Source organism: Coregonus clupeaformis, chromosome 12 (assembly GCF_020615455.1).
Source record: "Coregonus clupeaformis isolate EN_2021a chromosome 12, ASM2061545v1, whole genome shotgun sequence".
Taxonomy (NCBI): domain Eukaryota; kingdom Metazoa; phylum Chordata; class Actinopteri; order Salmoniformes; family Salmonidae; genus Coregonus; species Coregonus clupeaformis.
The window spans coordinates 28,226,786-28,250,595 of record NC_059203.1 but is presented as its reverse complement, the minus strand read 5'-3'; the positions used below and the strand labels follow the sequence as shown (position 1 = coordinate 28,250,595).

The 23,810-nt window shown below is 46.3% G+C and overlaps 1 protein-coding gene across 1 annotated transcript in view; it reads left to right on the top strand.

Annotated features, from left to right (window-relative positions):
* LOC121578156 (receptor-type tyrosine-protein phosphatase gamma) overlaps window positions 1-23,810 on the top strand; it is a 234,366-nt gene that overhangs the window by 192,646 nt on the left and 17,910 nt on the right. The window contains exons 6-13 of the mRNA XM_041892308.1: window positions 816-882; window positions 4,337-4,494; window positions 7,019-7,217; window positions 10,060-10,244; window positions 14,863-14,971; window positions 15,109-15,158; window positions 15,424-16,192; window positions 17,732-17,870. Coding sequence (XP_041748242.1) covers window positions 816-882; window positions 4,337-4,494; window positions 7,019-7,217; window positions 10,060-10,244; window positions 14,863-14,971; window positions 15,109-15,158; window positions 15,424-16,192; window positions 17,732-17,870 — 1,676 coding nt within the window. The remainder of the gene's footprint in view (window positions 1-815; window positions 883-4,336; window positions 4,495-7,018; window positions 7,218-10,059; window positions 10,245-14,862; window positions 14,972-15,108; window positions 15,159-15,423; window positions 16,193-17,731; window positions 17,871-23,810) is intronic.

The following is a 23,810-nucleotide window of genomic DNA, read 5'->3' as shown; positions in this document are numbered from 1 at the left end:
CGACGGCACTGTAAAGTGTAGATAAACTATTCTACTATGTGGTTGTCTGATTCTTCTATTCATAACTCGTTTTGGTTCCAGAGGAAAAGTAAATATGGACTGTTCTAGCATCTTCATCTTTTTTTTTTCATGTTCCATATTTTTGGGCGTGGCGGCTAGGATTTAGCCACAGTAAAGTGACTGCAGCGGAAACACTGGTTCTATTTCTATTATATTGATGTGGTCTATTACTTAGAAGCACTCTATCGTAACACTCAGGGCCACACAGACAAAGTGGCCGGGACCGTTCCTCTCTGAGAGAGAGGCAGGCAAGTTGGAATGGGGACACAGGTGTTTCTAGGTCTGTGGATAGACAGTGACGGACCTTGTGTGTGTGAAGACCTAAATGCTACCACTGTGTTTCTGACAGCCCTGTCGCTTACAGCAATTAGCATCAGCGCGCGCACACATGTATCCAGCTGAAAGAGCAGGAAACACACATACACACAGACACACCAGTTTACCATATCTAATCGAGCTGCATTTGGGCTCCCTGAGGGTGTGTGAATGGTCACTAAGGGGTTCATGTTATTATCCACATTCAGCACTTAGTTACAGACTATTACTCTCATTGGACTGACCTGAATTAGGAATGGGAAGGAAGAGGAGGAGGAGGAGTGGTCCCCATGTCCCAACACGGTTTTATTCCCCCGTAGTGTAAATAGGACATTGGGAATGTTGGTAATAAATGTGATACGTGTACTGAACTGAGTGTGGGTACTGTAACTGCTGTTCTGGGCTGTCCTGTAAAAGAGCCTCTTGTTTGTTGTCTTCAGGTGGGGTGGAGAGACAATCCAGCCGTAGAGCCCATCATCCAGGGACTGAAACGGGTTGTACACCACGGTGAGTACACCTGGCACTCACACTACTACTGTCACTCTCTCTCTGTGTTCTTCTAAAAAGGACCTTGGCTTTATCACTTTCGCTATAATTCATAATAATAATCTACCAACTGAGGTACTCAAAGCTCTTTACATAGTAATGGTGAAACTCACCTCATCGACCATTTTATGTGCCAGAACGCTCACCACACATCAGGTGAGGAGTGATTTATACCAATTAGGAGGATGATTAGGTGGCCATGATGGAATTAAGTGGCCATGTCATTGGGGTTCACACCCCTACTCTTATGATAAGTGCCATGGGAATTTTAATGACCACAGAGGGTCAGGACATCCGTTTAACGTCCCATCCGAAAGACGGCACCCTACGCAGGGCATTGACCCCTTCACTGCTTTGGGATCTGCTTAGCCCTCCAACACCACTTCCAGCAGCATCTGGTCTCCCATCCAGCGACCGACCAGGACCAACCCTGCTTAGCTTCAGAGGCAAGCCAGCAGAGGGATGCAGGGTGGTATGCTGCTGGCTATAGAGGGCTTTCAGTCACACACAAGAGCACTCAATGAATGTCCTCAAAAAAATACAACTAAAAAAGAGACAGAGAAATGATTTCCCAAGGACATAGTTGTTGTTGTTTATGTTGTTTGTGAGGTTAATGTGAGGTGATTGCTTCAAACATCACACATCTCCCAGACTGTCTATCTTCAGACATCACACATCTCCCAGACTGTCTGTGAATAGAGATTCTGCACCTCTCATCTGGTCTTCCATCCGTTTGTTCAGGCTTTTGAAGATACTTAACCTTGGTGTTCATTATTAATCCCACATTAAAGTCTGACCACAAACTGTGAGCCCAGTCTTACATCAAGAGGAAGGCAGTACAGCGAGTTACCACCACTCCCTGCTTCTCTCTCTGTGTAGCGCTGCGAAGAAGAGACGGAAAAGTTAATTGCATCTAAACCTCAATTAGTCTCGTTCGCTCACACACACTAACACACACACACACAGAGAATTTACACACACAGCAGCAGCATCAGATGCATGCTCGCTTGCACCATTAATGTTTAATGCTAGGGGGACACAGACAGACGTGCCTAGCTGTGATGTGTGTTGTCTGAAAGCGGAGTTAGCTGGTGTCACTACAAACATGAGTTATGCCGTGTCTCTACCAGCCCGTATCCGGATATGCTTTAGCATGTTTCCCTAATCCCCTGCTCCGTCTGCCTATACATACATACACACACACACACACACCGGCCTGAACAAATTGCCCCTCTGGGATTAATAAAGTTGTATTGTATTGTATACGGAGCCATGCCGCTGTGTCTATATGTGTGCGTGCACGCTTTGTGTGTACCAACACATACGGCTGGGTTAACAATGTGCTTCTGACGTAGATCTCTTTATGTGTGTCCACTCAGAGACAGACCGAGAGAAAACGTATTAATGGAAGAAGGGAATAAACTGAGAGCATATGGTCTCTTTACTCATGCTGATTCATCTCACACAACTGGAGCTCCTCCGTGCTTCTCTGGGTCTTTCTCCAATTCATTACACTGACTATCTATACTGGATGATCTGCCATGGCTGGAACGGGGCTAGAATGGGGCTAGCAGGCAGGTGGTATTGCTAGATTTAGTGGACTAAAAAGCATGCTCAATGGAGAATCTCCAATGAAAGTGTTTTTTAGACAAGGAATAGGCCTATTCCTTAACTCCGGGAAACTGCCCTCTGTGTTGATCATTCAGACTTGTGTTGCATGTTTAATCCAGAGTCCCACGCTGTTGGGGGAAGGGTTGGGTTGTTGTTCTGATGGTCCAAGGGAGGCTCCTGGTCCTCTGGCTGGGTACTTAGGGTGAGTCCCAAATGTTACCCTATTCCCATAGGGCTCTGGTCAAAAGTAGTGCACTACATAGGTAATAGGGTGCAATTTGGGATGCACCCTAATATCCTCTTCTAGCTAGTTGGAGGTGGCGGTGGTGGGCTTTCCGCCAGCTCGTTAGCCTCAGCCATCCATCCATTAGCAGGTCTGAGGCAGCACCACCATACGGCACTGGGCTGTGCTACTGCTGAAACAGCCCACGATGTCGGGAACAGAAAGGGGCTGTGCTGTCTGAGGTCAGGTAGTAGAGATGCTGTGACTACTGAAACATCCCACGATGTCACGAACGGAAAGGGGCTTCCATTGGGACACGTCTGCTGTACAGTCACGTCCACTGTCTCGTCCCATGTCCCATCCACACTCCATAGTCCACAGTGTGGCGTCCTCTTTATCTTTCCATAGTAACCTACATGACTGTTAGTAGGATCTCCCTCGTACCTACATGGCATGGTTTATATCTTAACCCCAAGCTCAGAGTCCTGCTGCCACCACAGATTGTCTCCAGCTACCACTTTACTACCCCAGATTGTGACAGCAGCCTCTAAACACAGGAGTATGTATCTCCCTGTGGTTACAGCGGGCTACAGCTGCCCATCGATGGATTAGTTGTCAGAGCAGGAGACCTTATCTGATCGTCCTCTCCTCCTCTTCCTCTTCCTCTCCTTTCTGCTAAGTCCTGATGTTGCCAAACAAATGCCAGAAGGAGGTTTTTAGGCAGGAAATGTCCCTGTAAAACAGGATGCCAGCAGTAAAGCAGAAGGAGGTTTTTAGGCAGGAAATGTCCCTGTAAAACAGGATGCCAGCAGTAAAGCAGAAGGAGGTTTTTAGGCAGGAAATGTCCCTGTAAAACAGGATGCCAGCAGTAAAGCTCTTAGAGTGATGTTCCCAATAACTGGCAGTTGTAAATAAACACGGATCCTCCTACCTGATTTAAAATAAAATACTAGTCCTATGGGTGATTATGCACAGTAAATAAATGCACCATACTCTAAACATTTGGGGATTGAAATAGGCGTAAAGATACAATATAATGTCAATATTTTCTATTGAATTATGTGGGAATAATTATACCTACACTTTGTTTACAGTGTGTGGGTCTCTGAGTGTGCGTGGGTCTCTGAGTGTGTGTGGTGTCTCTGAGTGTGCGTGGGTCTCTGAGTGTGTGTGGGTCTCTGAGTGTGTGTGGGTCTCTAGGTGTGTGTGGGTCTCTGAGTGTGTGTTGGTCTCTGGATGTGTGTGGGTCTCTGAGTGTGTGTGGGTCTCTGGGTGTGTGTGGGTCTCTGGGTGTGTGTGGGTTTCTGGGTGTGTGTGGGTCTCTGAGTGTGGGTGCGGCTGTGTTTGTGTGTTTCTCTGTGTTGATGTGTGCATTCCTGTGCTCTCTCTCCTCTCCCCTAAATAGAATGATGATATGTTAGTTTGTGTTTCTCTGTGTTAATGTGTTTCTTTGTGTTTCTCTGAGTTGATGTGTGTGTTCCTGTGCTCTCTTTCCTCTCTCCTCTCAAAGAGAAGGATGCTGTGTTAGTTAGTTTTTCTCTGTGTTTATGTGTGTATCTGTTCTGTCTCTCCCCCTTTCAGAGAAGGAGACATTCCTGAGTCCATTTATCCTGAGGGATCTGCTACCATCATTGTTGGGGAGTTACTACCGCTACACAGGCTCTCTCACCAGCCCGCCCTGCAGCAAGGTGGTTGAGTGGATCATCTTCTCCAGACCCGTCTTACTCTCCCACTCACAGGTCAGTTAAACATGCACGCACACACACACACACACACACACATTTTGGGGAGTAAAAATATATTCCCATTCAAAATCCTATTTTCCCTAACCCTAAGCCTAACCCCTAACTCCTAACCCTAAACCTAGCCCTTAAGCCTAAAATAGCATTTTAACAAATTCAGGGCTTGAAAAAAACCTACCATGTCAGAACATTCTGGTGACTTGTTAGGATATTCTGGTCCTGATAAGGTAGGAAAACATGTACACACACACACTATCATCTCGGCTTGGGCGGTATACCGCATATACAGTATATTGGGTATTTGGAAAAAGCCATGGGATGGTTTTTCAATACCATCAATACAATTGAAACAACATTTTTTCATTTCAACTGTAACATTATTTGAAGCTTACGGTAGTCCCCAGTCACATGGTGTTTGTTTACAAGCACACAAGGACAAGAGTCCTGAGCCTTGTGAGTGACTCATGGTTGTGCAGTGCCAGGTAATCTAATTACAGTATGGAATGAACAACTAAATGTTTACCAGCTAGATATCTTATAACTATTAAGTTAACTATCTAAAAGGTGCTAAATGCTCTGCAGTTGTGCATTTGGCTTGATTTAGTAGCTAGTTAGCTATCTAGCTGTGGTTAGCTTCTTCCAAAATCAAGCATTCGCTTGGTAACAGCAGATAATCCCCTCCTGGATCAAGAGCCTTGCTGGCTAATATTTGTTTTGTGTGTGCAGCAAACTGTGAGTAGCATTGTTGAGTTACTTGTATACTTGTATAGTTTAGGTCAGAAACTGTACAATATGTTTGCAATGCGCTTGTTACCATTTAGTTAGCATTCTCTATGGGATTTGACATGTACTTGTTAGCATTGCTAAACTTCGGATTACAGAGTATCATTGGGGTTTGAACATAGCGCCCTTTGTGTTCAGTGCCGGTCTTACCGGATATTCTGGTATGGGACAAGGTTGATATGAAGGTATGACAATTTGGAGAAGCTTACTATCATCCCTCTGTTTCTATACACCAACCTGCTCCTCCTCTCTTCCCCTACTCCCTTCCTCCTCCTACCCTTCCTCTCCTCCCTCCTCCTTCTCTTCCTATGTGTATAAAACATTAACTGCCTATGTGGTGGGTGATTAAACGGGTGTAGCCAATTACTGCTACAGTATGTGAATTATAGTGGCTGTGAACACATGCAAACAGACTGGCTGCGGGCAGCTACAGGCTTTTAAATTCCTTCTGACACCAGGTTGACTATCACACTAAATACTGGAGGTGACTGCATATTTACTGCAAATGACCTCTCCTACTATTACCTACACATCACACCACGCAATCTCCCAGCTGCTTTATAAATATACTGCTGCTATAGAAATAATAAAATATTGCACATCAAGTGCTTGGCTTTGAATAATCCTTTCTGGGCGGCAGGTAGCTTAGTGGTTAAGAGCGTTGTGCCAGTAACCGAAAGGTCGCTGGTTCTAATCCCCGAGCCGACTAGGTGAAAAATCTGTCGTTGTGCCCTTGAGCAAGGCACTTAACCCTACTTGCTCCTGTAAGTCGCTCTGGATAAGAGCATCTGCTAAATGACTAAAATGTAAAAAAAATGTAAATGTAATAAGACATGTGTCTCACCCTGGCTCTGGGACTCATTATGTTGAGCCAGGGTGTGTTCATTCTATGTTTTCTGTTTCTTTGTTGGGTGTTCTAGGTTGTTTATTTCTATGTTTGACTGAGTGACTCCCAATCAGAGGCAACGAGTGTCAGCTGTGTGCTGGTTGTCTCTGATTGGGAGCCATATTTAACTGTCTGTGTTTCACTCTGTGTTTGTGGGTTTTTGTTGTCATTGTCACTGAGGACTTCACGAGTCGTTTATTGTTTTGTTATTTCGTGTGTATGCTTTAATTAAATAAAGCAAGTATGTTCGCAACTAACGCTGCGCTTTGGTCCACTCCTTCATACGACGTTCGTGACAACATGGTCTTATGATCTTATTTCGATTATCTTACTATGTGCAACGCTTGGTTATATACACATATATTTACATATCTCCTTGAGTGTACATTGTATATTTGAAGAGCTCCGGACGAGATTTGTCCACAAACCTGCAGCAGAGGACAAATCCTTTGTTGTGTATTGGATCACTGGACGTAGAGTATTGACTGTGTACTGCAATGTTTCATGGCGTTCATAGATGGTCTCTTATGAATACATAATTCATTTTTCCGTGCGTCCATAGAAGACATTGATTCTAGCCAATCTTTAATGGTTAGTCATTACAATGCTCTGCAGGACGTCAGTCAAAGAGATCGATGGCAGCAACTTTGCCCCTTTGAAATGTTACACACTCCTGGAGCCAGTCGAGCAGAACAGAGGCACGTTTATGTCCTTTGCTTCAGTGACACACATACACATACACATGCACCCCCTCCACCCAACACACACACACACGAAACAATCACACGCACACTCACACACTGCTTCTGCCTTACTGAAACCTATCCCTCTCTCTCTCTCTTCTGTGTCTAGCTGGAGGCATTCTACTCCATCTTCACCACAGAGCAGCAGGACCATGTGAAGTCAGTAGAGTACCTGAGGAACAACTACAGACCACTCCAAGACCTGGACAACAGGGAGGTATTGAAGTCCGCTGTTAAAGACGCCTGGCAGAGGGACCTGACTGACAGCCTGGGATTGGGTACAGACGGCATCACAGACGCATCCAGAGGTACCACACTATACGCTCTCTTACAGTCAGTCAGTTAGTTAGTCACCAGACACATCCAGAGGTACCACTACACCTGATCTGATCTGACCTTACGCTACTTCTCACCATGTCACTCGGTCTTTCACTTAGTGCCTGTCATTTATCTATACCAGCATTTCCCAAACTCGGTCCTGGGGACCCCTAGGGGTACACATTTAGTTTTTTGCCCTAACACTACACAGCTGATTCAAATTATCGAAGCTTGATGATTAGTTGATTATTTCACTCATATTCACTCATAAGTTTATTAATTCAATCAGTCTTTCAGTTGTTTATTGCCTTTCTTTGTATGAAATATTTTTTCTTACTTTATTTTGCATTACAAACATTGTTAGTTGAGGCTCCGCTAAAACCGGTCGAGTCCATCCAGAAAGGCCCCTGCCTCTTTAAACATTGGCTGTCTTTGTTTTGAGTGTGGCTGGCAGAGAGAATTGAATGGGAGTGATTGTGATGAAGTGGTAGCTAGCGCTGTAATGGGCTACATGACTGAGTAATCATCATTAATATGCATACAAAAAATTGTCATACAAATGAAGTTGTGAAATCGCTCTGTCTCGCTCTCATCTTTCTTCCATTTCCTTTCCCATCTCCCTTTCTCTCATAATAGACATATCCTCTCTGATCCCTGGGTCTAGTAATATATAGATATGTAGAGTATAATAGCCCTTCTCCTCCTCTCTGATCTCCTCTCCTCCTCTCTGCTCTTCTCTCATCCACTCTGCTCTCCTCCTCTCCTCTCTGCTCACCTCCTCTCTCCTCTCCTCCTTTTTGATCTCCTCTCTCCTCTCCTCCTCTCTGCTCTTCTCTCTACTCTCCTGCTCACCTCTGACCTCTGCTCTCCTCCTCCCTGCTCTCCTCCTCCCTGCTCTCCTCCTCTGTCCTCCTCTGCTCTGCTCTCCTCTCTGCTCTCCTATCCACTCCTATATGCTCTCCTCGGCTCTCCTATCTTCTCTCTTCTCCTCTGCTCTTCTCTCATCTGCTCTCCTCTGCTCTCCTCTCATCTGCTCTCCTCCTTTCTGCTCTCCTCTCCTCTCTCCTCTTCTCTGCTCTCCTCCTCTCTGCTCTCCACTCTGCTCTCCTCTCTGCTCTCCTCTCCTCCTCTCCTCTTCGCTCCTATCCTCTCCTCCATCTCTCACCCAACCTAACCCTCTCCTCACACCCTACCTCCATTTCATGTATACATAATTCACACTATTTTCACATAATTTTTTCAGTGGAATAACGGAGCAATGTAAGACCGAAAATGTAGAGCTTCCTGCCTTGACACTGGTTGTAGACAGCCTCTGAATCCATTGTCTAGTCACTCAACACTCCATGCGCAGACAGACAGACATACTGACGGCCACATGGATACAGATGCCTTTCTGGTGACCATACTGTGGCCTACATCACCACCTTGAGGTTATGTATAGTACTGCAGCCATACAGTGTGTGAGTGAGTGAGTGAGTCATCCTCTGATCTATTCTCTAGTACCACAGATGAGACGACTGACTCACTTAAATATAGAACCACAGAAGATTACTAAAGTAGTCAACAACACCACACACGCCTGACTCCTGTTTCAGATGTATCATACACACTGGTCCCTCTATTCCTCCACCCCTCCAATCCTTCGTCCCACCTTCCTACATCCCTCTGTCTCTCTAGCCCTCCACCCTTCCATCCCTACTTCCTCCATCTCTACATCCCTCTGTCTCTCTAGCCCTCCACCCTTCCATCCCTACTTCCTCCATCTCTACATCCCTCTGTCTCTATAGCCCTTCCATCCCTACTTCCTCCATCTCTACATCCCTCTGTCTCTCTAGCCCTCCACCCTTCCATCCCTACTTCCTCCATCTCTACATCCCTCTGTCTCTCTAGCCCTCCACCCTTCCATCCCTACTTCCTCCATCTCTACATCCCTCTGTCTCTCTAGCCCTCCACCCTTCCATCCCTACTTCCTCCATCTCTACATCCCTCTGTCTCTCTAGCCCTCCACCCTTCCATCCCTACTTCCTCCATCTCTACATCCCTCTGTCTCTCTAGCCCTCCACCCTTCCATCCCTACTTCCTCCATCTCTACATCCCTCTGTCTCTCTAGCCCTCCACCCTTCCATCCCTACTTCCTCCATCTCTCCATCCCTCTCTCTCTATCCCGCCATCCCTCCTTCCTCCATCCCTCTATCTCCGTCTCTCCACACCTCCATCCCTCTATCGCTCCATCCAGTACCCTAGAGACTGGTTGGTTGGACTATACCAGAGCCCTGTGTGTTGAGGCTCAAGGCTAGTGTCTTTATGAGCTTATGTTTTCTTTCAGTCTGGTTAAAGCTGGTCCTCTGGAAACCAACGGCTGGGTGAGTCAGCAGTCAGACAGTAATAAAATATGTAGTTTCTCCTCAGGCTGTCTGCCTGCGACCCACGCACGTAACACATACACACACCTTGCCATTATCAGATCAGACTGAGAGCTGGTGAGATGTAAACACAGCCTGCAGTCCGCCGCTCCGAGCGAGTCCTTTTATTTTTACCTGTTTGTTTGTCTGTGTCACCATCATCGTTTCATTAATCAGAAAAACACTTCTCAAGGCTCTCTCTCTCTCGCTCTTTCTCTTTCTTTCTCTTTCTTTCTCTCTCTATCTTTTCCTATCCTCTTCCGCCCAGGGTGGTTTTTATTGTCTTATAAATCATTTCTTTACCGTTTTCTCTCTCAATCCATCCGTCTCCTCATTCCTCTTCCCTCTCTTTCACCCCTCCTTCCCTCTCCATTCTGATTTTCCTCCCTCAACCCCTCCCTCCTTCCCCCCCACCTCCCTCCCTCACCAGTCTGCAGCAGTGCCCCAATCAACATGAAGATCCAGCCGCTGAACGGCACTGCCCTGGTGGTGAGCTGGCAGCGCCCGCTAGTGGTCTACCACCCGCCTATCACCAGCTTCATGGTCTCCTACAGCTGGGTGAAGAGCGACGTGGCCTACGAGAAGACCTTCACCAAGACTGGGGACCAGAACATGGTGAGACACACAGACAGAGAACACTGTACAGACTGTCAGTCGGTCACAGTCACCTGGCTGGAAATAGACACTCCAGGTCTGTCTGTCACAAATCAAATCACATTTTATTTGTCACATGCTTGGTAAACAACAGGTTTAGACTAACAGTGAAATGCTTCCTTACGGGCTCTTCCCAACAATACAGAGATACATTTTTTTTTAGAAATAATAGAAATCATAATAACACATGAATACACAATGAGTAACGAGAACTTGGCTATACAGTATACATGGGGTACCAATTTGTAAGTCGCTCTGGATAAGAGCATCTGCTAAATGATGTAAATGTAAATGTACCAGTACCGAGTCGATGGGTACGAGGTAATTGGGGTAGATATGTATATATTCAGAAAGTATTCAGACCCCTTGACTTTTTCCACATTTTGTTACGTTACAGCCTGATTCTAAAATGAATTAAATAAATAGAAATCCTCAGCAATCTGCACACAATACCCATAATGACAAAGCAAAAACAGGTTTTTAGAAATGTTTGCTAATAAAAAACAGAAATATCTTATTTACATAAGTATTCGGACCCTTTGCTATGAGACTCCAAATTGAGCTCAGGTTCATCCTGTTTCCATTGATCATCCTAGAGATGTTTCTACAACTTGATTGGAGTCCACCTGTGGTAAATGAAATTGATTGGACATGATTTGGAAAGGCACACACCTGTATATATAAGGTCCCACAGTTGACAGTGCATGTCAGAGCAAAAACCAAGCCATGAGGTCGAAGGAACTGTCCGTGGAGCTCTGGGACAGTGTCGAGGCACAGATCTGGGGAAGGGTACCAAAACATTTCTTTAGCATTGAAGGTCCCCAAGAACACAGTGGCCTCCATCATTCTTAAATGGAAGAAGTTTAGAACCACCAAGACTCTTCCTAGAGCTGGCCGCCTGGCCAAACTGAGCAATCGGGGGAGAAGGGCCTTGGTCAGGGAGGTGACCAAGAACCTGATGTTCACTCTGACAGAGCTCTAGAGTTCCTCTGTTGAGAAGGGAGAACCTTCCAGAAGGACAACCATCTCTGCAGCACTCCACCAATCAGGCCTTTATGGTAGAGTGGCCAGACGGAAGCCACTCCTCAGTAAAAGGCACATGACAGACCGCTTGGACTCTCAGACCAAGAGAAACAATTCTCTGGTCTGATGAAACCCAGATTGAACTGTTTGGCCTGAATGCCAAGTGTCACGTCTGGAGGAAACCTGGCACCATCCCTACGGTGAAGCATGGTGGTGGCAGCATCATGCTGTGGGGATGTTTTTCAGTGGCATGGACTGGGAGACTAGTCATGATCGAGGCAAAGATGAACGGAGCAAAGTACAGAGAGATCCTTGATGAAAACCTGCTCCAGAGCGCTCAGTACCTCAGACTGGGGCGAAGGTTCACCTTCCAACAGGACAACGACCCTAAGCACACAGCCAAAGCAACGCAGGACTGGCTTCTGGACAAGTCTCGGAATGTCCTTGAGTGGCCCAGCCAGAGCCCGTACTTGAACCTGATCGAATATCTCTGGAGAGACCTGAAAATAGCTGTGCAGCAACGCTCCCCATCCAACCTGACAGAGCTTGAGAGGATCTGCAGAGAAGAATGGGAGAAACTCCCCAAATACAGGTGTGCCAAGCTTGTATCATCATACCCAAGAAGACTCAAGGCTGTAATCACTGCCATAGGTGCTTCAACAAAGTAAAGAGTAAATGGTCTGAATACTTATGTAAATGTTATGTTTCTGGTTTTAATTTTGTATAGATTAGGAACATTTTCAAAAAAAACTGTTTTTGCTTTGTCATTATGGAGTATTGTGTGTAGATTGATGAGGAAAAAAATGTTTTAGTCAATTTTAGAATAAGGCTGTAACCTAACAAAATGTGGGAAAAGTCAAGGGGTCTGAATACTTTCCGAAGGCACTGTAGGTAGGGATAAAGTGACTAGGCAAAATAGTTAGTGCAAAAAAGGGTCAATGCAGATAGTCCTGGGAAGCTATTTTGTTAACAATTTGGCAGTCTGATGGATTGGGGGTAGAAGCTGTTCAGGGTCCTGTTGGTTCCAGACTTGTGCATCGGTACCGCTTGCCATGCGATAGAGAGAACAGTCCATGACACACATACTGCACTGAGACTCCCACAGTGATGTGTCTGATGGGCAAAACTCCCTCAAGTCTAATGTGTCAGTGAGAGGTGAAATGGTCTCATACCATCACTGTAACGTGTGATCTCAGTTAAATTTTCTTTTTAAAGCATGGCAGTCTTCTCATTCAGCCAGTGATTGTTGTTGATATAATTCATGCCTTCACGTTAGTTTCCAACTTGAATGTGTTGACTATTTAGACTTGCCAAATGGAGCCTAACGTGTCCAACTATGATGTGTCTAAATACACTATATATACAAATGTATGTGGACACCCCTTCAAATTAGTGTATTCGGCTTTTTCAGCCACACCCGTTACTGACAGGTGTGTAAAATCGAGCACACAGCCATGCAATCTCCATAGACAAACATTGACAGTATAATAGCCCTACTGAAGAACTCAGTGACTTTCAACGTGGCACCGTCATAGAATGCCACCTTTCCAACAAGTCATAGAATTTCGGCCATGCTAATGCTGCCAGGGTCAACTGTAAGTGCTGTTATTGTGAAGTGGAAACATCTTGGAGCAACAATGGCTCAGCTGTGAAGTGGTAGGCCACACAAGCTCCACAGAACGGGACCGCCGAGTGCTGAAGTGCGTAGCGGGTAAAAATTGTCCGTCCTCGGTTGCAACACTCACTACCGAGTTCTAAACTGCCTCTGGAAGCAACGTCAGCACAATAACTGTTCATCGGGAGCTTCATGAAATGGGTTTCCATGGCCGAGCAGCCGCACACAAGCCTAAGATCACCATGCACAATGCCAAGCTTCAGCTGGAGTGGTGTAAAGCTCGCCACCATTGGACTATGGAGCAGTCCGACCAATCTGGGTTTGGTGGATGCCAGGAGAACGCTACCTGCCCCAATGCATAGTGCCAACTGTAAAGTTTGGTGGTGGAGGAATAATGGTCTGGGGCTGTTTTTCATGGTTAGGGCTAGGCCCCTTAGTTCCAGTGAAAGGAAATCTTAACGCTACAGCATACAATGACATTCTAGACGATCCTCTGCTTCCAAGTTTGTGGCAACAGTTTGGGGAAGGCCATTTCCTGTTTCAGCATGACAATGCTGGGGCGGCAGGTAGCGGCAGGTAGCTTAGTGGGTAAGAGCGTTGTGCCAGTAACCGAAAGGTCGCTGGTTCTAATCCCCAAGCCGACTAGGTGAAAAATCTGTCGATGTGCCCTTAAGCAAGGCACTTAACCCTAATTGCTCATGTAAGTCGCTCTGGATAAGAGCGTCTGCTAAATGACTAAAAATGTAAATGTAAAAAAAAAAATGCCCCCGTGCACCAAGCGAGGTCCATACAGAAATGGTTTGTCGAGATTGGTATGGAAGAACTTGACTGGCCTTGCCAAAGCCGTGACCTCAACCTCATCGAACACCTTTGGGATGAATTGGAACGCCGACTGCGAGCCAGGCCTAATCACCCAATATCCGTGCCCGACCTCACCAATGCTGTTGTGGCTGAATGGAAGCAAGTCCCCGCAGCAATGTTCCAACATCTAGTGGAAAGCCTTCCCAGAAGAGTGGAGGCTGTTATAGCAGCAAAGGGGCAAACTCCATATTATTGCTCATGATTTTGGAATGAGCTGTTCGTCAAGCAGGTGTCCACATACTTTTGGTCATGTAGTGTGTATATAAATGAAGCCAGACAGAGAAGGATTTGGCTGTGAACGATCATTTAAAAGGAATAAACATGGTCTGCAGGAAAACACTGTCTCAGGAGAGACGATGCTGAGACGTCCATCTCTCTTTGCCTACAATCAATCACCACCGTCTCGCTCTCTCTCTCTTCCTTTTGCCATATCGCCACACTCCCTCATTCTTCCCTCACGTCAGCCCCCTTTCTCCATTCTCTGCCCACTTCATTTCCATTTTTATTTTCAATCTCCGTCCTTATCTGGGTTATATCAGGGACCTGCAGGCATCCTGCAATCATAGTTGAATCAATTGAAAACCACTCAAGCCCTTAGTTTCACATCCCCTCTTCTCATATCCCCTTCGGCCAATGCAATAACCCTCCATTCTGGAGACCATCTGTGACATAATTAACTTTAACCAGAGTGGCCTCTGATGCATCAGACAGTGCAATGATGGACAGGTAAGGACACAGAACGGGTAGGTGAGGACACAGAGAGGAGTAGGGGGTAGGTGAGGACACAGAGAGGAGTAGGGGGTAGGCGAGGACACAGAGAGGAGTAGGGGGTAGGCGAGGACACAGAGAGGAGTATGGGGTAGGTGAGGATAGAACAGACGCTATGGATCCCTAGCATGGGCGTGAGCTGCCAGTATTGACACTCACTGAATGTAAATCATATGTGAATCGTTTCCTTAGGCCTTTGATGAAGTGTGGATGTCCCATATGTACAGGACTCAGTGACAGGGTGTGTCTATGTCTGTCTGTCTGACTCTCATTCTCTCTCTTGCTCTCTATGCCTCTCTGTCCATCCTACAGAAGGCAGTGATAACCCAAGTGTCTCCAGACATCCTGTATCTGTTCAGAGTCCAGGCAGTGTGCCAGAGAGACCTACGCAGTGACTTCAGCCAGACACTGCTCTTAAGAGGTAACCACACACCATACATAACACGGCATATACAGTACAACCCTATGGATGAAGTCACATAATCCTAAATACTAAGAACAAACTCTTGTCTTTGTTCCAAATGCATGTGTAACCTTTTCCTCTGTTTACTATTCTAGCTAACACCACCAGGATATTTGAGGGAACACGGATAGTGAAAACTGGAATGGTGAGTAAAGTGCAGATCATTTGTGTTGTCCAGAAGATGGCAGCATAACAATTTATTCTGTGATGTGCCAACATGATTTGAAATGGCAGGATACTGACTCTCTCTTTCTCTCTCTCTCTCTCTCTCTCTCTCTCTCTCTCTCTCTCTCTCTCTCTCTCTCTCTCTCTCTCTCTCTCTCTCTCTCTCTCTCTCTCTCTCTCTCTCTCTCTCTCTCTCGCTCCACCCCCCTACCCCTCTCCTTCCCTCTCCCCCCTCTTTCCCCCAGCCCACCATCTCCCCAGCCTCCTCGGCAGACATGGCTCCTATCAGCTCAGGCTCCTCCACCTGGACCTCCTCTGGTCTCCCCTTCTCCTTCATTTCCATGGCTACGGGGGGCATCGGCCCATCCTCCAGCGGCAGTCAGGCCACAGTGGCATCGGTGGTGACCAGCACCCTGCTGGCCGGCCTGGGCTTCAGCGGAGGGGTCATCTCCTCCCTGCCTGGCTCTCTCTGGCCCACCCAGGCCCCTGCAGCCAGCCCTGGGTCTAACCCTGGCCCGGGTCCCAACCCCAGCCGCCAGCCTGCCCAGTCCCAGGCCTCCACTGAGCCCCCTACAGCCCCTCTGGGTGGTTCTGACACGGACACCCCCACAGAGGAGAAGGAGGCGGGGGTGGACAGGGAGGCCGAGGGGGAGGAGGGAGAGGGAGAGGAGGATGAAGGGGAAGACGACAGGAGGAAGAAGAATAACAAGACAGCGCCTGATGAGGTGGAGACGCAGCTGAACGGCACAGTGGTCAATGAGCCCTCCTCCTACACCCCCACCCCCACAGCCAAAGAGAAAGGACAGGGGCAGGGAGAGCCTGTGGCTAACAGCACCACTGTGCCTCCCAGTGTAAGGGAGGACCGACTGGTCAGAGTGGACAGTAGCTCAGGGCCCACGGTGCAGCCAAAGAACGACACAGCAGAGAGAGAGATGCAGATTCCCCAGAGCCCAACACGATCCCCAAAGACTGGTGGGGAGGAGAAGAGCCTTTGGCCTTTCTCTGTCCACACTGGTGAGTAGAACTCTCCGTATAACCCATATATTTTTCCTATTTTTAGCACAACTACACTGAACAAAATGATAAACGCAACATGCAACAATTTCAAAGATATAAGGAAATCTTTCAATTGAAATAAATTCATTAGGCCCTAATCTATGGATTTCACATGACTGGGAGTACAGATAGGCATCTGTTGGTCACAGATACCTTTAAAAAAAAGGGATCTGGTGTGACCACCATTTGCCTCATGCAGCACGACACATCTCCTTTGCATAGAGTTGATCAGGCTGTTGATTGTGGCCTGTGGAATGTTGTTCCACTCCTCTTCAATGGCTGTGTGAAGTTGCTGGATATTGGCGGGAACTGGAACATGCTGTCAATCCAGAGCATCCCAAACATGCTCAATGGGTGACATGTGTGGTGAGTTTGCAGGCCATGGATGAACTGGGTCATTTTCAGCTTCCAGGAATTGTACAGATCCTTGCTACATAGTGCCGTGCATTATCATGCTGAAACATGAGGTGATGGCGGCGGATGAATGGCATGACAATGGGCCTCAGGATCTCGTCACGGTATCTCTGTGCATTGAAATTGCCATTGATAAAATGTAATTGTGTTCATTGTCCGTAGAAATACGTTTTTTGTGAGTATGGAAAGTTTCTGGGATTTTTTATTTCACCTCATGAAACATGGGACCAACACTTTACATGTTGCACTTATATTTTTATTCATTATAGTTGTACAATGGAGATATTCTACACAATATTTAGACCTATAAAATGTAATTTTAGTTTGCTGGATCACCCTTAACCCCACTGCAGCCTGTCATGTTAAACAGGCTGTGTTATTATATATGGTCATATCAACAGTAAATATGAGACAGACAGGGCCTATTTTATACGTTAGCCTTGGGACCATCCCCAGCTTCAGTATGTGGCAATAGACTGAGACAAATAGCTCAATTTCTGAGTGCCACCATAATATCACAGAGAGAGAGCCCTTGAGAAAGTAATGGAACTATTCTACAGCCTGAGGGGCCATTACCTAGCCTGAAGGGCCATTACCTAGCCTGAGGGGCCATTACCTAGCCTGAGGGAGCATTACCTAGCCTGGGGGGCCATTAGTTTGGGGCATGCTCTGAGGCATATTTTCAGGAGCAAACTGCCTGCCTGCCTGCCTGCCTGCCAGCCTGCCAGCCAGGAAGAAAACAGAGAAAGTAAACCAGGGTATTTGTTTTATGAATAACAAAGTGTTTGTCGATGCTCCATTATAAATGTCCTTATTCATTCTGAATAAACTCATTTAGATGAGTCGCGCTCCAAGCCTCAGGGTTAACCTAGTCACTTATCCTACTGATGAGGCCATCACACTGAAATTATTATTATTATTATATAATTTTTCTGAAGTGGAACTGGTTGTTTGAAGGCTGAGATTTCCCTGAGTGGCCCAAATATTCTGACTTTGATTTGTGTTAAAGTGTTTTGGGTGTAGATGTCTGACACAGCCTGTGTGTATGTCTCCCCTTCCACCCCTCCACCTCCACCTTTCCAGACAGGACCAGTGTGTTCAACATGACCCGCAGCCCTCACCCTGGGGTGGGCAGGATGGAGTGGATCGTCCCTCTGGTGGTGGTCTCAGCCCTCACCCTGCTCTGCCTCATCATGCTACTAGCTGTCCTGGTCTACTGGAGGTATTATATATTACATTATATTATTATATTACTGGGTTACTAACCCTAACCCCTACTGACCCCTGGTGGTGGTTTCAGCCCTCACCCTGCTCTGCCTCATCATGCATGCTAGGTGTGTGTGCATTTTCCAGACCCCACCACGTAAAAAAAGTTATGTAATCAAAGGCCAATATTTACCTTTTTAATTGGGGCTATGGCAGTCTATTACAATTCAGTTTAACAGTAGTTTTGACAGTATTTCAATCTGAAGGAAGTATGCCTTCAGAAAGTATTCACACCTCTTGACTTTTTCCACATTTTGTGTGTTACAGCCTGAATTTAAAATGGTTTAAATTAGTTTTTTTTTTGTGTCACTGACCTACACACAGTAAGTACCCCATAATGCCAAAGTGGAATTATGTTTTTTGAAATTTTTACTAATTAATAAAAAATAAAAAGCTGAAATGTCTTGAGTAAATACGTATTCAACCCCTTAGTTATGGCAAGCCTAAAAAAGTTCAGGAGTAAAACATTTCTTAATAAGTCACATCATTCGTTGCATGGACACTCTGTGTTCAATAATATTGTTTAACATGATTTTTTAATTACTACCTCATCTCTGTACCCCACACATAACATTTTCTGTAAGGTCCCTTAGTCGAGCAGTGAATTTCAAAAACATATTCAACCACAAAGACCAGGGAGGTTTTCCAATGTTGATGGGTAAAAATAAAAAAGCAGACATTGAATAACCCTTTGTGCATGGTGAAGTTATTAATGACGCTTTGGATGGTGTGTCAATACACCCAGTCACTACAAAGATAAAGGCAGTTGCCGGAGTGGAAGGAAACAGCTCATGGATTTCACCATGTGGCCACTTTAAAACGGTTACAAAATGTAATGACTGTGATAGGAGAAAACAAAACATGCATCCTGTTTGCAACAACGCAGTAAAGTAATACTGCAAAAAATTTGGCAAAGCAATTAACTTTTTGTCCTGAATACAAAGTGTTATGTTTGGGGCAAATCCAATACATTACATTACTCTCCATATTTTCAAGCATAGTGGTGGCTGCAACATGTTATGGGTATACTTGTAATCGTTAAGGACTGGGGAGTTTTTCAGGATAAAAAAGAAACGGAATGGAGCTAAGCACAGGCAAAATCCTAGAGGAAAACCTGGTTCAGTTTGCTTACCAACAGACACTGGGAGATTAATTCACCTTTCAGCAGGACAATAACCTCTTGGGGTATGTCTCTATAAGCTTGGCACATCTAGCCACTGGGATTTTTGCCCATTCTTCAAGGCAAAACTGCTCCAGCTCCTTCAAGTTGGATGGGTTCCGCTGGTGTACAGCAATCTTTAAGTCATACAACATATTCTCAATTGGATTGAGGTCTGGGCTTTGACTAGGCCATTCCAAGACATTTAAATGTTTCCCCTTAAACCACTAAAGTGTTGCTTTAGCATTATGCTTAGGGTCATTGTCCTGCTGGAAGGTGAACCTCTGTCCCAGTCTCAAATCTCAGGAAGACTGAAACAGGTTTCCCTCAAGAATTTCCCTGTATTTAGCGCCATCCATCATTCCTTCAATTCTGACCAGTTTCCCAGTCCCTGCCGATGAAAAACATCCCCACAGCATGATGCTGCCACCACCATGCTTCACTGTGGGGATGGTGTTCTCGGGGTGATGAGAGGTGTTGGGTTTGCGCCAGACATAGCGTTTTCCTTGATGGCCAAAAAGCTCAATTTTAGTCTCATCTGACCAGAGTACCTTCTTCCATATATTTGGGAAGTCTCCCACATGCCTTTTGGCGAACACCAAACGTGTTTGCGTATTTTTTTCTTTAAGCAATGGCTTTTTTCTTGCCACTGTTCCGTAAAGCCCAGCTCTGTGGAGTGTACGGCTTAAAGTGGTCCTATGGACAGATACTCCAATCTTCGCTGTGGAGCTTTGCAGCTCCTTCAGGGTTATCTTTGGTCTCTTTGTTGCCTCCTTGCCTGGTCCGTGAGTTTTGGTGGGCGGCTCTATCTTAGCAGGTTTGTTGTGGTGCCATATTCTTTCCATTTTTTAATAATGGATTTAATGGTGCTCCGTGGGATGTTCAAAGTTTCAGATATTTTTTTAGAATCCAACCCTGATCTGTACTTCTCCACAACTTTGTCCCTGACCTGTTTGGAGAGCTCCTTGGTCTTCATGGTGCCGCTTGCTTGGTGGTGCCCCTTGCTTAGTGGTGTTGCAGACTCTGGGGCCTTTCAGAACAGGTGTATATATACTGAGATCATGTGACAGATCATGTGACACTTAGATTGCACACAGGTGGAATTTATTTAACTAATTATGTGACTTCTGAAGGTAATTGGTTGCACCAGATCTTATTTAGGGGCTTCATAGCAAAGGGGGTGAATACATATGCACGCATCACTTTTCCGTTATTGATTTATTTATTTTTTATTCACCAATTTGGACTATTTTGTGTATGTCCATTACATGAAATCCAAATAAAAATCAATTTAAATTACAGGTTGTAATGCAACAAAATAGGAAAAACACTAAGGGAGATGAATACTTTTGCAAGGCACTGTAAAACACAAGGCCAAATCTAACCTGGAGTTGCTTACCAAGAAGACAGTGAATGTTCCTGAGTGGTCGAGTTACAGTTTTGACTTAAATCTACTTGAAAATCTATGGCAAGACCTGAAAATGGTTGTCTAGTAATGATCAACAACCAATTTGACAGAGCTTGAATAATGTTTTTAAGAATAATGGGCAAATGTTGCACAATCCAGGTGTGGAAAGCTCTTAGAAACTTACCCAGAAAGACTCACAGCTGTAATCACTGCCAAAGCTGCTTCGACAAAGTATTGACTCAGGGATGTGAATATGTTTTCACTTTGTTATTATGGGGTATTGTGTGAAGATGGTTGAGAATGTTTTCTAATTTTATCCATTTTGAATTCAGGCTGTTACACAACAAAATGTGGAATAAGTCCAGGTGTATGAATACTTTCTAAAGGCACTGTACGTGTTTCTTTTAGTGATGGGATCATAATATTTTGTATCTTAAACAGTTCAAAAGATAGAGCCACATTTGTAGGAAGAAAACAGAGACCGCTCTGTTTAATACAACCTCATCTTTTCTCTCGCGACCACATTTCCAAATCAGGCGACCCCACATGGTGTCGCGACCCCTAGTTTGGGGAATAGCTCAGAAGAATTGTAGTACATTAACATATGTTTGATTTGCCACTATACGACAATCGAAGCCTTGTTGTCATGCATTCCTCTCCTCCACTTCCAGTGATAAGAGGCCCCTTTTATTTCCCCATCCCCACTGCTCTGCTCAGTCACAGCTGTCCATTAACCCTCTGTAACCACAGATACAGATAGCCCTCCTACCTAATCACACTGGCTCTTGACCCTAGCTGTCCTCACAGACACATACTCCTGTTGAGAGTGGGGTGACCTGTCCTCTTGTCCCCTGAGGAGTTTTCGGCCCATCTGCTGTTCTTTCCTGTGTGTGTGTGCGTTTCTGCATGCTGCTGGCCACCAGGAACCTACTGGGTGGAGGATGACTGGTATTTTGGCAGCCTTCCTTCCCTCCCTCTCTCCTCCTTCCCCTCCCTCCCTCTCTCCTCCCCCTCCCTCCCCCCATCCTCCCACCCCCCCTCTCTCCTCCCCCCTCCCTCCCTCACTCTCTCCTCCCCCTCCCTCCCTCCCTCTCCCCCCCTCTTCCCTCTCTCCTCCCCCTTTCCTCCCTCCCTCTCTCCTCCCCCTCCCTCTTCTCCCCCCTCCCTCCCCCTCCCCCATCGCTCCCTCTCTCCTCCCCCTCCCTCCCTCTCTCTCCTCCCCTCCCTCCCTCCCTCCCTCCCTCTCTCCTCCCACTCTCCTACCCCTCCCTCCCTCCCCCCTCCCTCACTCCTCCCCTTCCTCTCTCTCTCCTCCCCTTCCTCTCTCTCTCTTCCCTCTCCCTCCCTCCTCCCCTTCCTCCCTCTCTCCTCCCCCTTCCCCCCTCCCTCCCTTTTCCCTCTCTCCCTCCCTTCTTCCTCTCTCCCTCACGCTCTCCTCCCCCTTCCTCCTCCCTCACTCCCTTCCTCCCTCCTCCCACATCGTTTTCACACTCCTCTCTGCAGGGGGGCCAGCCAACAGGGGCCATGGGGCCGGGAGAGGGCCCAGCTGTGTGTTCATCTGCAGTGTGATGCCAATCTCACACACACACACACACACACACACACACACACACACACAAAACACAGACACACACACACATTCTCTCAGCCTCAGTAATTCCACAGGCCAGGCTAACAGCTGGCTGCATGTGCTGCCTAATGAGCTATACAGCACAATGGGATCATTACTAGAGCTCTGTGTTTAATGCTTTATATATTTATGCAACTCTGCCTTGAGCTGTTTCATAGAAGCAAAGGCTTGGCCCGATTTGACAGATTATTTTAGAATTTTACCACCTCATAGTGTGTGTGTACATTGCTAGACATGACTGCCTTGTTGACCTGATAGCCAGCGAGGTCAGACAAGTAGTCTCACCAACAGCACACATGCATAAACATTGTTGTGTAAGGGGAAGTTGGTTTGATGTTGATGATGATGTGTTTTTCTGTGTACCAAATACGCCAGATATTGTTGTTGTGGGGGAAGGCCAGGGGGAGGTGCTCATTTTGGAAGTGACTTCATGGATTCATGGAGCAGGCCTTTGCCGAGAAGCTGCTTAAATATCAGCCCCTTGTGGCACGCTTGGACAGCCTCGGGTGTAGGTGCAAGTGTGTGGGTAGTCCATTGAGTGTGCAAGAGACTCAGTGCAAAAAAATGGCAAATAGTCCGGGTAGCCATTTGATTAACTGTTCAGCATTCTTATGGCTTGGGGGTAGAAGCTGTTCAGGAGCTTTTTGTTCCCAGACTTGGCACTCCGGTACCGCTTGCCGTGCGATAGGAGAGTGAACAGTCTATGTATGGCTTGGGTGGCTGGGGTCTTTGACAATTTTCCGGGCCCTCCTCTGACACTGCCTAGTATAGAGGTCCTGGGATGGCAGGAAGCTCGGCCCCAGTGATGTACTGGGCCGTCTACCCCACACTGTGTAGCACCTTGCGGTCGGATGCCAAGCAGTTGCCATACCAAGCGGTGATGCAGCCAGTCAAGATACTCAAACTTAATGATGGTGTTGGAGTCGTGCACGGCCACAGAGCCATGGGTGAAGAGGGAGTACAGGAGGGGACTGAGCACTCACCCCTGAGGGGCCCCCGTGTTGAGGGTCAGCGTTGCAGATGTGTTATTGCCTACCCTCACCACCTGGGGGTGGCCCGTCAGGAAGTCCAGGGTCCAGTTGCAGAGGGAGGTGTTCAGTCCCAGGGTCCTGAGCTTAGTGATGAGCTCTGAGGGCACTATGGTGTTGAACGCTGAGCTGTAGTCAATGAACAGCATTCTCACATACAGTTGAAGTCGGAAGTTTACATACACTTAGGTTGGAGTCATTAAAACTCGTTTTTCAACCACTCCACAAATGTCTTGTTAACAAACTATAGTTTTGGCAAGTCGGTTAGGACATCTACTTTGTGCATGACACAAGCAATTTTTCCAACAATTGTTTACAGACAGATTATTTCACTTATAATTCACTGCATCACAATTTCAGTGGGTCAGAAGTTTACATAGACTAAGTTGACTGTGCCTTTAAGCAGCTTGGAAAATTCCAGAATATGATGTCATGGCTTTAGAAGCTTCTGATAGGCTAATTTACATCATTTGAGTCCATTTCCAAACGCCTGAAGGTACCACATTCATCTGTACAAACAATAGTACGCAAGTATAAACACCATGGGACCACGCAGCCTTCATACCACTCAGGAAGGAGACACATTCTGTCTCCTAGAGATGAACGTACTTTGGTGCGGAAAGTGCAAATCAATCCCAGAACAACAGCAAAGGACCTTGTGAAGATGCTGG